This window comes from Myotis lucifugus, unplaced genomic scaffold, assembly GCF_000147115.1.
Source record: "Myotis lucifugus unplaced genomic scaffold, Myoluc2.0 scaffold_61, whole genome shotgun sequence".
Lineage (NCBI taxonomy): Eukaryota > Metazoa > Chordata > Mammalia > Chiroptera > Vespertilionidae > Myotis > Myotis lucifugus.
Genome location: NW_005871109.1, coordinates 105370 through 122264, shown reverse-complemented (window position 1 = coordinate 122264; position 16895 = coordinate 105370). Strand labels below are relative to the sequence as shown.

Sequence of the window (16895 nt, the reverse complement as noted above, 5' to 3'; positions counted from 1 at the left end):
TGCTGATATGAATATAGAATAACTAAAAATGATGGACCAAGAACTCAAAGCACAGAAGTTGAGGGTCAGCAGATGTGGAGGTAAATGGCCCCGCTAACTCAGGCCCTTACTCAGGGCGCAGCGGTGTGACTGATGTTCTTTAGATGATGGCTGTGAGTCATCCAGAAAAGGTTAAGAGGAGAAGGTCATGTATTTTAAAAGGGTTTCCATCCTAAATGGCTTTTAAAAAGGTGGGTTTTCCATGTAAATTGGGTTTCAGTTACCTGAAAATTTACCTTAGCAAAAACTTATTTTTGGGGGGAGTGTTGAGTGCAGGAGATTTTACTCTGATTAGCTTTACAAGAAAGTTTACTTCTCTTGCAGTGTGGAACAATGCTCTCAGACAGGGAGGAGAGTCAATTTGGGTCTTAGGAGTCTGAGCCAAAAGAGAACTTTAATCATTTCAGAGGAACCCAACCTGAGTAATTCCTTGACGTCATTCACTAAGTCTGTCCATCTCTCAGAGTGACCAGCTTGGGTCTGGGCCACGATGCTTTGCTCATTCTCTGGCAGGCACAGACAACTCTAAAAATATTCTCTAGAAGGGACTTCTGAGGGTTAGGTGTTGGCATCTCTACTTCTCTGGGGTTTGGAGAAAGAAGCCTTCAGAAAGGTGGCCTATGAAGGGGAGTGGGACTTAGAATTAGCTGAGGTCAAATGCCCAATAGATTGAGTCTAATTTGAGGGCTCTGCAAAGAGGGTCTGTATCTCCTACCCTTCATCCTGCCTTCTTAACTGGTTTAGCAGAAGAGAAAGCCGTGCTAAAACATACATTTCTAGTACAAGGTCTAGTAGGGCAGGGAAAGCCATCAAGAAGCAAGGACTCTAGTCAAGCTCAGGGCTCTGAGCAATTGGTTGCCTCTGTTGGTGAAGTTATAGAACAGCCTGAGAACTGGAGTGATTGCAAGTCTTTAAAAGGAGTAGTCAAACCCAAGATTTCCTTCTAAGCCATATATAGTTTTTTTTTTTTTGTGACTCTTTTTTTTTTATTGCTTAAAGCATTACAAAGGGTATTACATATGTGTCCTTTTTTCCCCCCCACCCTTGACAAGCCCCTGCCCTCCCTTACCCCCCAGTGTCTTATGTCCATTAGTTATGGTTATATGGATGCATACAAGTCCTTCGGTTGATCTCTTACTCCCCTCCCTCTTGTCCCCCAACCCTCCCTGGCCTTACCACTGAAGTCCGACAATCGGTTTGAGGCAGCTCTGCCACTGTATTTATTATTGTTCAAAAGTTTGTAATGGTCTTAATTATCCATGAAAGAATGAGATCATGTGGTATTTTTCCTTCATTGACTGGCTTGTTTCACTTAGCATAATGCTCTCCAGTTCCATCCATGCTGTTGCAAATGGTAAGAGTTCCTTCTTTTTAACAGCAGCATAGTATTCCATCGTGTAGATGTACCACAGTTTTCTAATCCATTCATCTACTGATGGGCACTTAGGCTGTTTCCAGATCTTAGCTATGGTGAATTGTGCTGCTATGAAAAGCCATATATAGTTATGTGACAGTTCCTCCTGGCTTCCCGAAAACACTAGAGGATTACCAGAATGAATGGTAAAATTGTCAGCCTCCTTTCTTACTCACTGGCATATACTCCACCCCATCCCCACCCTACTGACCCACACTGGAGATTGGAGGACTCCTTTTAGGGCAAATGAGAAGCCCATAGAAAAGGCTTGTAGTTACTCATATTTTGGGGTCCCCCTAAGAAAACGGTGAGGTTGTTTCTCATCTGATCATTCTATATTCAGGCTCATTGATGGACAACTCTGCTATCCCCATTTTCCAATTAGTATTTTGTTACCATGCTCTTAAACATAAACCTGTAGCCAAGGCAAACTGTGAGGAACAAAACAAAGAACCCATGTTTAACAGCTCCAAAGAGCTAGAAGATGGTGTACCCATTAAAAACACACAGGAGTCCATAAAAAGTAACACAGAATTTTTAAAAAGCCTCTTAGAAATTAAAAATATAATGAAAAAATTAAAAAAACAATGTTAAATTGAAAAAACCCACCACCTACCAGAAAGTTAAACCAGAGAGAGAGAGAGAGAGAGAGAGAGAGAGAGAGAGAGAGAGAGAAGAAATCACCAAAGAAATAAAGCAAGAAATTTCCTGAAAGTGAAGGATATGAATGAGATTGCAAATGTTCTGTCAATGTGCAGAACAATAAATAAAAAATAGTCCACACCAAGTCACCTCATCATGGTATTTTAGAACACCAGTGAGAAGATTCTGAAAGAAGAGAGGGAGAGAGATAGAAAGACAGACAGAGATCCTATGCCAGATTAAGAACAAAGGGAAATGGATTTCTTACAGTCACACTTGATATAGAAGACAATGGAGAATACTTTTAAAATTCGGAGTGAAAATATGTTCAACCATGAATTTAATTTCCAGAAATCTATCTGTCATGTAATGGTGAATGTACTCCACTGAAGTGAGAGAGTAAAGCAAGAATGAGGAACCAATAAAATCTAGGAAAAGGAATAAACCTGTGATAGGCAGAAAGGAAATGAAGCAAATGAAAAGAGAAGGAATTACTAACAAAAAAATAAAACAAATGTACAAGAAAATGCAATCAAAGTATACTTTGTGGCTCAACTGGGAATAATACTTACATGATCTTAATAATGTAAACCCTGAACAAACGGGACTACATCAAACTAAAAAGGTTTTGCACAGCCAAGGAAATCATCAACAAATAGTGAATGGGAGAACATATTGGCCGATACATCTGATAAGGGGTTAATATCCAAAATTTATAAAGAACTTATAAAACAACACCCTAAAAAGCCCCGAACAATCCAATTTAAAAATGGGCAAAGGACTTTAATAGACATATGAAAAGAGGCTCAATGTCACTAATCATCAGAGAAATGCAAATTAAAACCACAATGAGATATCTGCCTGACACCTGTCAGAATGGTTATCATCAATAAATCAACAAACAACAGGGCTGGTGAGGATGTGGAGAAAGAGGAACCCTCCTGCACTGGTGGTGGGAATGCAGATTGGTGCAGTCACTGTGGAAAGCAGAATGGAGATATCTCAAAAAACTAAAAATGAAGCTGCCTTATGATCCAGTGACTCTACTTCTGGGAATTTATCTGAAGAAATCCGAAACACTAATTCGAAAGAATGTATGCATCCCTATGTTCATTGCGGCGTTATTTACAATAGCTCAAATTTGGAAGCAGCCCAAGTGTCCATCAGTAGATGAATGGATAAAACAGCTATGGTACATTTTACACAATGGAATATGACTCGGCTGTAATAAAAATTTACCCTTTTTTCCGTCTTTAAACAAAAAATACTTTTTTGCTGTATTTTATTTACCATTTAAACTATTTTTAAAAATATGCTGAGTGAAATAAGCTAAGTCAGAGAAAGACAAATACCATATGATTTCACTCATATGTGGAATCTAATGAACAAACTGAACAAGCAAAATAGAGACGGTCTCACAGAGAGCAGACTGACAGCTCTGAGGGGTGGAGGGATTGACCAAAAAAGAAATAAAAGAGAGAAAGAACTCACCCATAACAGTGTAGTGATTGCCGGTGGGTTGGGGGAGGTGGAGGTGGAGAAGGGTATGGGGGGAGGGGGTGGATAAAGGTGGTGGCAAAAAATAATGTAAACTCTGAATATCTATTTGACAAACAAATAGATGATATGACTATATTGAGAGGGTGTGAATAGGATAGGGATGTGTTTTATTTGGGTATAGTGTGATATAAAAGGACTCCTGTTAAAAACATCATGGTAATTTAAGCAGTAAGAGCACAGGAGGGTTTTGTTTTGTTTACTGTGAACTGCTAGTGCTTAGAACAATGATGCTTGGCACACAGTAGGTCTTCAATAAATATTTGTTTGAATGAATGAAAGTTTCCCCTAAGCAATATTTCTCCTAGAAAATTTGTAAAGAAAACACAGTAAGTTAAAGTAAATAAAAATAAACTTCAAAAGCTGTAGTGCCTGGAATCTGTTTTTTTCTAAAAATTTAAGATTACCATTTTCAAAATTTAAAAGTAGTTACATTAAATAGTTAAACCCAGCATCAAAGTATTTGAGATTATTCAAAAGGGAAAGATATTCCTGGGAAACTATTCTCTGTAAATTCTTATGCTATTTTGATTCGGGATGCCTTGAAGCTCTGAACAGTTCCAGGGAAATCAAAATGTAATTTTCTCGGGTTAGAAAGTAAATTATTTTATTGACTTTTCCTTCCATCACTCACTAATATAATACAAGGATGGGTTGAGGAAAACTGCCCTGTTTTGCTTTTCAAGTTGCTAAAGAAGAGAAAAGAATCTCTTGGTACTTCCTCTCCTATTAAATTCCAGAAAGTTTTCACCAGGACATAAATTCCTTTTATTAAATAGATAAAAAAAAATCTTTGGATCAACTATTTGCTCTTCCATCTAATGAATCTAAATTGAGTCTGCAGCCCAACTCAACTTGGCTGCAAATTTACTGCTGACTCTTACTGTAATGAACCCATGGAACTGTTCATTCATTCATCCCCTCTTTCCGCACATTTGCTGTGCACCTACTATGCGCACTAGTGGAAGAAGATTAGGTCAAATAATTCTGGGTGCATTTGCACCCAAGAAGATATTCAAAGCCTAGAATCAGGTGTATTTGTGTTCAGATGGGTCTCTGGGTTGGAGGCGCACTCTTACTTGTCAGAGGGCAGGGTTCCTAGTCTCTGTGGCCTTTATAGAAATTTCAGCCTACTTTCCCCCAAACAGGATTTCTTCTGGGGTTGTGGGCCACCCAGCACTCCTCTTTGGAGAGCAAGGCACAACCAGGGATTGTGCCCTCAGGGCTGTCTGTCCAAACATGTCAAAAAGGTCCATAGAGTCTCTGGAAAGGCTGCCAGCTTTCCAGCGCTCAACCCCAAGGGTTCAGAGTTCCTCCCAAATTCACATGTTTGGGCCTCTGGGACCCCAACCCGACTCCTCCTGCACTCCCCGCCAGCTTCTCCTGAACGCAGCGCCCCTGATAACTTCGTGGAGGTGAGGAAGCTTGGGCTCTAGGGTCTGGGGCCTTCGGGACCTTTTCATCCACCCGCCCTTTCCTCGACACGCTAGGCGGCCCAGCTATTTCTCAGTGTCCCCAGAGCTCTGTGGAGCGGGGTGCATGCTCTGCCAGACCCAGAGCCGGGGGCAGAGGACGTGGAAGAGGCGGTGTAGAGGGCAGAGGCTTAGTGCCTTCCAGCTGCGCCGGGTCCTTCAGCAGCCCCTTTCCCGGGTCGGAAATGGGGAGAGGGGCACAGAAGTCTCCCCTCGTATTTGCAGGGCTTTGGGCGGGAGGGCCTCCTAGTAAAGGCCGCTTCGATGTCCCTGATTACATCCAAAGCGAGCTCAGTACCTTGGGCGCAGAGAGAAATCCCCGCTGTGCAGAAGGAAGCCCTTGGGGAGCAGCACTTTCTGGCGTGGTTACCCAGGTCCCGGAGGGAGTGCCCCTGCCCTGCGCCGCGTCAGCTACAGCCCCCAAGCACGTTCCGCGGGTCCGACAGCCTTCCTCGGGGTAGGGGCGGCTCTGGCCCGTGCAGCCTCTGAGCACTCTGCCTGCCACAGAAATGGAGGCGCGGAGGGCCGGGACTGACATCTCATGAACTCTCTTCTGACCCGCACAAACGCTAAGGTCCCACGAGCCTCTGGCTACTCCCTCCCCGCCCCGCGCCTTCGGGCAAGGCTTGCCGAGCTCAGGAGGGATCGGCGGGCGCATTAGGGGGCGCAGCCACTACGCCAGGGCAGCCCAAGGTCCCGAGGGTGGGTGGCGCTCCCTCACTTATTCCGCATGGCTTCTACCTCCGGCCCAATCTGTGGCCAGAGCTGGAATCTTTGCGCCGTGCCCGGAGAACCAGGCTTTCCTTAAGGGAAAGGGAGAGGCCGAGTCCATGCGCCTGGATGGGCGTGTGCCTGTGTGCGTGCTTGGGGGACACCGCAGCGCCGTGCATCTGAAAGCGCCCGTTGCCCCAAGCAGAGACTCAGGGGGTGGGGGTGGGGGGTGCTCTCGGGTTCCGGCGACGTGGGTTTGGGTGGGTTGCGAGCGCTCATTTGCAAACAGCTGAGGAGGGCGCATAGGTTTTGGCGAGTGCTGGCTTATCCGGGAGGCGGTGTGTGTGTGTGTGTGTGTGTGTGTGTGTGTGTGTGTGTCCGTGTGAGCTTGCGACTGCGACAGGCAGAGCGTTTGGCTGGGGTCCAGGGACGCGAGTGTGGGACGGGAGCCGGCGGGGAGCGCGAGTGCGCGCACCCGCCCGCCTGTAGCCGAGCGGAGCGCTCGTGAACGTCGGAAGGGCACCGTTGGGCTTACAGTGCTCACTCTCCTGGGGGCCCCCTTAGCAATCTAGCGCTTCAGGAAAAGTGTGTTTGGGGGGGAGAGACAGGTAGAGACGGGGCGCCCGCCCAGCAGTTTGGCAAACAAGCCAGAGGTGCAGGGCAGTTGTGTGAACCGGGTTAGGGGGATGCTAAACTCCACCTCTGAGGATTAGGGGGCTAGAAACCGTGACGGCTGTGCCAGTTTGGCCCCTTCCCCAGTCCTCTCCTCTTCTCCACTTCTACCCGTCCCAGAGGAGTGAGGTGAAGGAGGCTTGGCTGCCAGACTGGAAATAAAACTTCTTTGTGGGGGCCCAGGGCGCGCGGGGTCGGGGGGGGGGTACCCTGGTGTGTGGGGGGAGGGAGGGAAGAAAACTGGATGCCGTAGGAGCACTCCAGGTGGTCCAAAGAGATCACTCTCTCAAGGCCCCTCTCCCCCAGGATCCCCTCCCTCCTGCGCCTAGGGCTGTTCCAGCTGAGCACCAGTTAGAACCCGGGATACTGCTCAGCCCCCTGGGGGCTCTGGTGGCGGGCTGGTGGGACTGGAGCGGCAGGAGGCAGGTGCAAGGCTAGAGTTCAGGCATCGGGAGAGTGAGAAAAGCTCTGGCTTCTTCCTTTTGGTGACGCCAACCCCCCCCCTCCCCGATTTGTCCCCACTTTCAGGACGTCGAAGGCTCTCCAACCTCTCCCAGCCCTCAAGCTCTCCAAGCAATGACCTCATTGCAAAAGACAGTCTGAGCGGGTGGCTCCTCTCCCTAGTGGACCGGTGCGGGGAGAGGGAGCAATGACGCAATCGGAGCTGGGTCGGTCCTGGCCACTTTGGATTGGCCGCGCAGGCTCGTGGGGAACCCCTCCCACTATCACTGGAATAAGAGCCAAGAGCTCCGCTGGGAAGACACCCACAGCAGGCGTTGTATCCATCCAGGGGGACCGGCTGCTGGCATTCTCTCCTGCAACTCCAGTCGCCAGGTGAGGAACTTCCCACTCCACCCTAATACCCTGCTTCTGAATTAGTTCACCCAGTTTGCTAGAACTGCCTGCCTGCCTTTCCTTTGCCTCTCAGGACTATCTCTTCCCATCTACAGCCAGGTGCTCCTAGCTTCCTGTCCCCCTCGGGGGAGGGCGGGTGGTTGGGATGGGCAGTGCATTATCCTCAATAACCACCAGTGGAATCCCCAGCACCCCCAGGGCTTCCCTAGGCGCTGGAAGCTCCACCAGCCCAGAAGGGTGGGTGTGCGGGCCCTGCATTGCTGCCCGTCCTGCATGCAGGACCCTGCAGGAGTTTGGTCTGGGCGTGCCCTTCGGGATCTGTGTCCTCAGGGACCACATTTGGTTCCCGGGACTGGGGGCCCTGAGCCTTTCTCTGAGGCGCCTGCAGTCTGCCAGTGTTCCTGGGGCTTTGGCGAGGACCTGAGGCAGTGCAATTGGTGAACCAGACAGTGGGCTCAACTCGGGGTGCTGGCACCCAGGATCTGCTGCCAAACTGCCCTCCAGCACAGCCTGAGACACCAGTAACTGGCACGTTAGAAATATCCCCCCAAACCCAAACCCAAAGCCTCGGCGCTCTCTTCCAATTTACCCTTCCCATTTTCCTCTCCCCCAGTTAGCAGGAAGTTCAGCGAAGGGGAAGGGAGCTCCTAGATTTCTCAGCTCTGAGAAGACAGGAGATGCAGTCTACAGCAGGGTGGGTCCGCACCTGGTTTCTGCCAAGGGCAGAAGGTGTGGGTTTGTGTGCATGGCCACCTTTGTGGCTTCTCTCTGGCTTCCCACAGAACAGAGCCAGAATTCTCCCTGTCCTCTCCCAGGACACTTGTTTCTGCTCTACCAAGCATATTCACAGCAGTCCATCTAACAAATGAATAGAAGCAAGCAGATTCACAGCAGCCTGTCTGGCAAACGAACAGAACCGAGGCATGAGGACACAAGGCAGTTGTGGCAGAGGCAGGACTGGGGACCTAGGTCTGCAGGCTCTAGGCCAGGCTTGGTCTTGGTGCAGCCGTAATGTTCTTCTCCTTTTACAGAGAGGCATCATGGGCTTCGGGAAGTCCTCTCCCTTCTTGGCTCTCAGCATCTTGGTCCTGTGCCAGGCAGGCGGCCTCCAGGCAACACCGCTCAGGTGAGAGGGCCTGAAGCTACTAGCCTCTGCCCCTGGATCAGGCAATTCCGTGTCTCTGAAGTCACACAGTGAGGTTCCCAGTGAATCAAGGGTTCAGGGTTTAGGTGGACACTGGCCTCCAGCCCTGTGGGCTAGGAGTGGGGAGAGAAGGACACGTTTTCAGGGCATGCCACAGTGAGCAGGAAGCCTGGCTGCTTATCCTGGAGAGAGGCCAGCCAGGGACTCAGAGCCTGTATTGGGTTTGCTTCCCTTCCCCAGGTGGGCCTTGGAGAGCCTCCCAGACTCTGAATATGCTGCACTCAATGAGAAGGAAGGACACCTCCTGGCTTCACTGGTGAAGGCCTATGCACAGAGGAACACTAACGAGCTGGACCAGCCTGAGGAGCAGGAGACGGAGGCAGAGGACTCCAGGTAAGGTTCCCCACTCACCTTGGCATATCCAGGAGGAAAAACATCTGGCCAGAGGTCCAGTAGGCTGTCTTTGTTCATCCGGCTCTGGAGCCCGGCCATTCTCATGCTCCACAGAAGACCAAGGTTCTGGGCAGCTGGAGGGATTGTGGTTAGAGACATTGAAAAGATCCATTCCTGAAAGCTGTTAGGAAAGGAAATGAGGTGGTGTGGAATCACTTTCTCTGGGAATTGGTCTTGCTCTACTGAGGAGACTTCCCAGCATTGGATGAATGAAGACTGGTCAGTGTGAAGCCAGCAGATCTCAGGATGTTTTAGAAATGTAACCGGTGTGTTGTTATCTCACACCTGCAAGGAGCCTTCATTGCACATTTGCAAGGTGAAGCCAAAAGCCTTGCAGAGGGTGGGGTCACATAGAGCAGTGCCTGAGTTAGGTCTGGGGCCTTTACATGTGTAGGATCTGTGAAGATGTGTATGTTTGTCATGAGGCTGGGGAGAGCACCCTTCCCCAGCCCCACCTCCCTATTGCACCCTGAGCTTGGAGCACTGCCTGGGCAGAGGTATGAGTTGCACTTGCACTTGCTCTGAGAAGTGCTCTGCAAAGCATGAAGGCCTGAGCAGGAAAGATGACCCCTTCCCCACTGCAGCCCTTCCCCACACTGCGCTGACTCAGCAAATGTCTGAGTTCCCTTAATGGAAGATGTGTGAGCTGTCCTCCTGCCTGCCCCTCCTGCTCCTGCTCAAAGTACCCCCTCCCTGCATGGCTGCCCCTCACTGGGGGCCAACCTGGTGCATGGTATTGTCTGGCTTGTCTTCCTTGCAGCCTGGACAGCTCCATCACTAAGCCATGCAGTAATCTGAGTATTTGTGTGCTGGGCGCATACTTGAAGTATCTGAAGAACTTTCATATGTTCTCTGGCATTGGCTTTGGGGCTGAAACACTTGGCAAGAAAAGGGATATAGCCAGTGGTTTGGAGAAAGACCGCTACCCCAGTTTTGGGGTGCCCAAGGATTCCAAGTGAAATCGCTTTTGATTTCCTTGCTTGCTCTCATTGATGAACTTAGTGCATGCAGATTTCACTCTGATTGCTTCTCAAGCTGGTATTGGTAGCTTTGCTCATGACAGAAAATGTTGGAGACCTCAGGATGGAATGAAAGAGAGCGGGACTCATAGACCAGGTGAGAGATAAGAGAGAGTAAGGGAAGCTTCTTGAGATCCTAGAGGATATCACAGCAGAGTCCTCTGGTTTCTGCTTTATCCCTCAGCATCAATTTTGATGAATAAACCCATTTTCTAAAAGGATGTACACTGTGATGGTCATTACTCTAGTCCATGTTCAAGACTTGAAGGTGCCCAGGGCCTATGGTTAAAAGTAACTTTAGCCTGAGGACAGCTGGATGCAGGGCTTGGTGAGTGGCCCCTGGGAACCAGCTCCAGCATCAAGAAAAGGTGTGCTGCCCTAGCTGATTTGGCTCAGTGGTTAGAACGTCTGCCTGCAGACTAAAGGGTCCTGGGTTCGATTCCAGCCAAGGGCATGTACCTAGGTTGCAGGCTTGATCCTAGACCCCGGACGGGGCTCGTGTTGGAGGCAACCAATTGATGTGTCTCTCTCACATCAATGTTTCTCTCTTTCTCTCCCCCTCCCTTCCTCTCTCTCTTAAAAAAAAAAAATCAATGGGAAAAATATCCTTGGGTGAGGATTAACAAAACAACAACAACAAAAATATTAGTTGCAATGTGGAATCTAAAAAAAAAAAAAAAAAAAAGAATGGGTGTGCTGAAGCAGGTAAGCCCTTCTTGTAAGCCCTATTCTCTGAGCCTCTTCCAGGTAAAACTTCAGGGAATTTTTATTTTCCCATGGAAAGTGGTTTCATTGGTGCTCATGTCTGGGGTATGGCTTCTGTATGCTTCTTGTATGTCCTGAGGTGGACTAGGCCTTTGCTGAAAACTTCTTCCCGGTCCCAAAGAGATTATATGTAAGGGACAATACTAAGTGCAGGGTTTCAGCGTGTGTCCCATGGTTAGGAACTGGGTTTTATCCTGAAGGGCTCCTAGCAAAGGCTGCCAGGCCATTTCCTCTAACAACTTTAGTATTTGCATATAGAAGAAACCATTATTCTCTGCCCCTCCCCACCACCCTTTTTTTTTATTTTTGTAAGATATACATAAAAAATTTGCCATTTTAGTTTTTTTGTTGTTGTTGTCTTTTAAAAAAATCTTCATTATTGAGAGTATCACAGATGTCCTCCTCCATGAGGTTCCTGTCCCGACCCAAGCCTTCACCACCCTATTGTCTGCATCCATAGTTACTGCATATATGCATATGAGATCTTTGGTTAATCTCTTCCTGGCCCCTCTCCCCCTTCCCTATGATATTTGTCATGTTTCTGTGCTTCTGGTTCTATTTTATTTATCAGTGTATTTTGTTCATTAGATTTCTTGTCCATTTACTTTGTTTTTTAAGATTCAATTGTTGATAGATATGTATTTATTGACATTTCATTGTTCATATTTTTATTTCTCCTCCTCCTCCTCCTCCTCCTCCTCCTCCTCTTCCTCCTCCTTTCCTTCCTTCTCCTTCTTCTTTTCATTTTCATTCTCATTCTTATTCTTATTTCTCTTCTGAAAGAATACCCTTCAACGTTTTATGTAATATTGGTTTGGTACACTCCTTTAGCTTTTTCTTGTCTGTGAAGCTCTTTATCTGACCTTCGATTCTAAATGATAGCTTCGCTGGGTAGAGTAATCTTGGTTGTAGGCCCTTGCTACTCATCACTTTGAATAGTTTTTGCCACTCCCTTCTGGCTTACAAAGTTTCTGTTGAGAAATCAGCTGACAGTTATATGGATGTTCCCTCCTAGGCAACTAACTGCTTTTCTCTTGCTGATTTTAAGATTCTCTCTTTGTCTTTAATCTTTGGTATTTTAATTATGATGTGTCTTGGTGCGGGCATCTTTGGGTTCCTCTTGTTTGGGGCTCTCTATGCTACCTGGTTAAAGGGGAAGTTTTCTGTCATATTTCTTCAAATAGGTTTTCAATATCTTGCTCTCTCCCTTCTCCTTCTGGCACTGCCATAATGCAAATGGTAGTATGCTTGAAGTTGTCCCAGAGGCTCCTTACACTATCTTCATATTTTTGGATTCTTTTTTCTTTTCTGATTGGGTGTTTTTTGCTTCCTCATATCTCAAATCATTGATTTGATTCTTGGGATCCTCTAATTTACTGTTGAATCCCTATATATTCTTCTTTATTTCAGTCAGTGTATACTTAATTTTTGACTGATCCTTTTTCCTGTCTTTGAAATTATTACTAAGATCCTTGAAAGTCTCATTAAGTCCCTTGAAGCTTTCTTTAAGATCTTTGAGTAACTTTATAACCATTGTTTCGAACTCTGTATCCAGTAGTTTGCTTGCTTCCATTTCTTTCATTTGTGACATATTTCTTTGTGTCCAAATTTTGGCTGCTTCTCTGTGTTTGCTTCTATGTGTAAGGTAGAGCTGCTATGTCTCCTGGGATTGGTAGAGTTGCCTTGTGTAGTAGGTGTCCTGTAGGGCCCAGTGGCTCAGACTCCCCAGACACCTGAGCTGGACCTTCTAGATCAGTGGTTCTCAACCTGTAGGTCGCGGCCCCTTTGGTGGTCAAACTACCCTTTCACAGGGGTTGCCTAAGACCATCCTGCATATCAGATATTTACATTACGATTCATAACAGTAGCAACATTACAGTTATGAAGTAGCAATGAAAATAATTTTATGGTTGGGTCACAACATGAGGAACTGTATTTAAAGGGCCAGAAGGTTGAGAACCACTGTCTAGATCAGTGATGGCGAACCTTTTGAGCTTGGCGTGTCAGCATTTTGAAAAACCCTAACTTAACTCTGGTGCCTTGTCACATATAGAAATTTTTTGATATTTGCAACCATAGTAAAACAAAGACTTATATTTTTGATATTTATTTTATATATTGAAATGCCATTTAACAAAGTAAAATCAACCAAAAAAATGAGTTCGAGTGTCACCTCTAACACGCGTGTCACTGGTCTAGATACACCTCTGTGTGGGCTGGGTGCACAGTCTTGTTGAGTTGAGCCTTGATTGCTGTTAGATTACTGGGAGGAGTTGGCCTTCAGGTCAATTGGCTGTGAGGACCAGCTGCAACTACAGGGGAAGAGATGCTGTGCAGGAGACACCCCTATGGAGCAGGACTTGCTTCAGTGGGGCTTTGGTGCTCACTGAGTCTGCCCCTTGAGTGTGTCCCCTATGGATATGTAGAGTTGTAATCTGGTATGGTCTGAAGTTGTCCACTGGATGCATGGCTCTGGGGCCTCCAGGGAGGTGCAAAGTCAGCTACTGCCTGGGGCCACCGGCAGGAACTACAGAGAAATTTGCAGGTGGCTGCTATTTGTATTGGGCTTGGAACTGCTTAGGCAAGGCCCAGCTGTGAAGCAAGGCAGGCTGGTGCTAGTGCTGGGTCTTAGGCCTTTTATTGATAGGTTTGGGGCATGCTGATGGCAGCTGAGGCTAGTTTGAGAGATTTTAGGAAAGTCTGAAGCCTGACCCAAAACAGGCCATTTGTATGGAAAAATAGGTGCAAAAGCTTGTGTGGGGCTGCAAATTGGATGGGGCAGAGTCTCAGGGAATCACCAGGCAGAGTGAACAGTGTGAGCTATGGTCATAGAAATTAAGTTATTGCTGCCAGTCAGCCCTGCAACATGGGAGGTCTCAGCATAAGAACAATGATCCCTGAAAGCACCCCTTCTGGGAGGAAACCGCCCCTGAGTTCTTGCTCCAATGCCAGACAATCAAATTCCTTCCTGTATGTTCCTGGATCCCCCAAAGCTGCCACCCCATATTGGAGCCCAGAGGGAGTGTGGACAAGTAAATTCATGTGCCAGACCTTTAAGAGGTACTGCCTGGGTCTCTAGCAGCCTCCGTGTCACTAGCTACAATCCCCACTGGTTTTTACAGCCCCAAATTATGGGGACTTCTCTTCTTACCTCTGGAAACCTTGGTTGGAGTTCTGGTGTTGGACTGGAACTCCTTGCTTTTCATGGGAGGCCTCCACAGTGAAGATATCCCTCCTGATTAAAAAAAAACAAAACCCACCACATGTGGGTGTTGGGCCAATTCGTTCCATGCCTCTGCCTCTCCTATCAGTCTTGATGTACTTTATCAGGGGTGGGCAAACTTTTTGACTCGAGGGCCACAATGGGTTCTTAAACTGAACCGGAGGGCCGGAACAAAAGCATGGATGGAGCGTTTGTGTGAACTAATATAAATTCAAAGTAAACATCATTACATAAAAGGGTACGGTCTTTTTTTTTTTTTTAGTTTTATTTGCCCACGGCTGACTTTATTCTTTACTTCTCTTGTTGTAGGACTTCCGTTCAGCCAGTTCTGAATGATGGTTGTTCTTTATTTTAGTTGTAATTTTGATGTGGTTGTGGGAGGTGGCAAGTGCCAGAGTTTACCTATGCTGCCATCTTGGCTCTTCCAGAAACACTTATTCTTTTTTTTTTTTTTTTTTTAACATATATTTTACTGATTGCAGAGAGGAAGGGAGAGGGAGAGATACAAACATCAATGATGAGAGAGATGCCTCCTGCATGCCCCCTACTGGGGATTGAGCTGCAACCCGGGCATGTGCCCTTGAGGTGAATCAAACCTGGGCCCCTTCAGTATGTAGGCCAATGCTCTATTCACTGTGCCAAACCAGCTAGGGCCAGAAACACTTATTCTTAAGTGTTATGTTGAAGAGCTACAATTCTCTTTGAAAAGGTCCCATGGGGTAGGCTCCAGACTCCAGACTCTCACTAGCAGGCTTTCTCTTCTTTCTCCATCCTACAAATCAGTGTCACTCACCAGAAGAGATCCTGCAATCTTCCCACCTGTGCGATCCATCGGCTGGAAGACTTTCTTTACAGACATATGGGAATACTTAAGGAAGGCTTTGTGCCCACTAATGTGGGCCCCAAGTCCTATGGCCGTCGCCGTAGGGAACTTCATGCCTGAGCTGCTAGAGGACTCCAGCAAGAAGGTGACTGCCTCTGTTCTGTTGGATGGGAGGGGAAGGTATTTGGAGTTTTTAACATCCACATTTTGAAACCCACTGGACCTGGTAGGTTCCTCAGATCCTTCTCTTCAATTGCATTCTTCCTCCTGAGGTAGTGGGTTCCTTCTACAACTCAGCTTGAAGTCAGAGCACTAGGGCAGGCTGCAGAGGTGCAATTTTGTCTTTCTGAGAAGAGAAATGATTTAAAAAAAAAAGGCTTGCCGAATTCAGCAAACCTTAGCCAGGCCACTCCTCATTAATGAACCTAGGTTCTGAAAGCCTTCAACCCTACAGTGTTCACAGGTTTAGTCCAGAGGGCTATAATCATAACACTACTGCTAATGTTCATAGTGATGGTTGAATTGCTTTTTACTATCATTTGCTTTAAAAGCCTGTTTATATCTCATATCCATAATTTATAAATGCTGTTTAGTTAAAGAAGCACTTCTATAAATTAATGTTCTTTTCAGTAATAATTGTGTTTATTCCCTTCTTGTTCTTCTTATTCTTCTGGTTCTCATTCTTCTCCTCTTTCTCCTCCTTTTTCCTTTTCTTTTAACTTCTTTTTTTTTTTAATCTCAGGTTACAATGAAGCTGAACTCACCACTTCTATTAATTTCTGTTGACAACAGCTTGGTGAGAAGACCCCAGGGAAGATATACATGTTTGCATCCAAATAGATTAAAAAAAAAAAGCCCCTTTTTCACTCAAAAGGAATGAAATTAAATGCAAAATAAACAAATCCCATATTTGTTGTGCATCCTTTTTATATTTGATTCTACGTGCAATAAACATGATTACATCTCTCATCAGCTTACCTGGTAGCAAACTGGTTCTTTGAGAGCTATCCTGTTGTTCATGCAGCTTTGCCAAACCATAGGGGGACGTCAAATCACTGCCTCTTGTGGTCTCTGGGGTGATGCTCTGCTTTGTCTTCATGGTGATGCTATGCCTTGTTGTCTAAGAGCCTGATTATATAATTTATTTAAGGAAATGTCAATATTGTGCCATTTGTGAACTTTATCAAGATTAAAAACATATTTTGGATACATGTGTTTCAAAACCCTGGTGGCTTATTTCAACTTGTTTTTCAATGTAACAATAATAATAGTTGACATTTTTTGAGATCTTACTCTAGACCAGTGATGGCGAAACTTTTGAGCTCGGCGTGTCATTATTTGAAAAACCCTAACTTAACTCTGGTGCCGTGTCACATATAGAAATTTTTTGATATTTGCAACCATAGTAAAACAAAGACTTATATTTTTGATATTTATTTTATATATTTAAATGCCATTTAACAAAGAAAAACCAACCAAAAAAATGAGTTCGCGTGTCACCTCTGACACGCGTGTCATAGGTTCGCCATCACTGCTCTAGACCATACAATGTTCTGAGATAGTGCTTTATACCTATGAATTCATTTACTCTTCATGACAACTTTATGGGCTAGATACCATTTTCATTTCCACTTCTCATCTGAGGAAACAGGCACTGAGAAGTGACGTCCAAGGTCACACAGACTCAGATGTTGGTTTCAGGAGCTTACCGTGGAAACCACTGTGCTGTATGCTTCCCAACTATGGCTCCTGATGTTTTCCAGATCTGTGAGCCATTCATTGACCTAGCTGCCTGTGAATATTTCTCTCTTCTCTGCGTCCAGCGCGGCCAGAGAGTGGTCCGGTTCCTGAGTAGGGGCAGCTGGGGATTGAGAAAATGAAAGAAAGAGGCAGACACAGAGATGGAAGAAAAAAGCTGGGGCCAGGTGGGACCACTGTCCTCTGATGGAGAGACAGGGACAGGGACCCAGAGCCAATACAACATATTTATTATATACAGCAAAAAACAGGAAGTTTTACTAAAGGTCAAGACAAAGGAGATTATGTGCATTCTTGGGTGGGCCTGAGTCATTTTCATTCCCGGTGTTTGGCTGGATTTAAATAACA

General features: G+C 46.2%; 1 protein-coding gene across 1 annotated transcript; it reads left to right on the top strand.

The window, feature by feature from the left end:
• Nucleotides 1-7279: 7279 nt before the first annotated feature.
• On the top strand, nucleotides 7280-15696 carry CALCB (calcitonin related polypeptide beta). The gene is made up of 5 exons (XM_014456667.2): nucleotides 7280-7341; nucleotides 8394-8488; nucleotides 8747-8899; nucleotides 14750-14934; nucleotides 15532-15696. The coding sequence occupies exons 2-4, from the start codon at nucleotides 8403-8405 to the stop codon at nucleotides 14907-14909; spliced, it is 399 nt and encodes a 132-aa protein (XP_014312153.1). The 5' UTR covers nucleotides 7280-7341; nucleotides 8394-8402; the 3' UTR covers nucleotides 14910-14934; nucleotides 15532-15696.
• Nucleotides 15697-16895: the final 1199 nt, after the last annotated feature.

Bases quoted from the DNA above. Each gene is read 5' to 3' on its own strand.
- CALCB (XM_014456667.2), top strand. From the start codon at position 8,403: ATGGGCTTCGGGAAGTCCTCTCCCTTCTTGGCTCTCAGCATCTTGGTC. The intron at 8,489-8,746 runs GTGAGAGGGCCT...TCCCTTCCCCAG, and splicing joins CTCCAGGCAACACCGCTCAG to GTGGGCCTTGGAGAGCCTCC. The intron at 8,900-14,749 runs GTAAGGTTCCCC...CCTACAAATCAG, and splicing joins ACGGAGGCAGAGGACTCCAG to TGTCACTCACCAGAAGAGAT.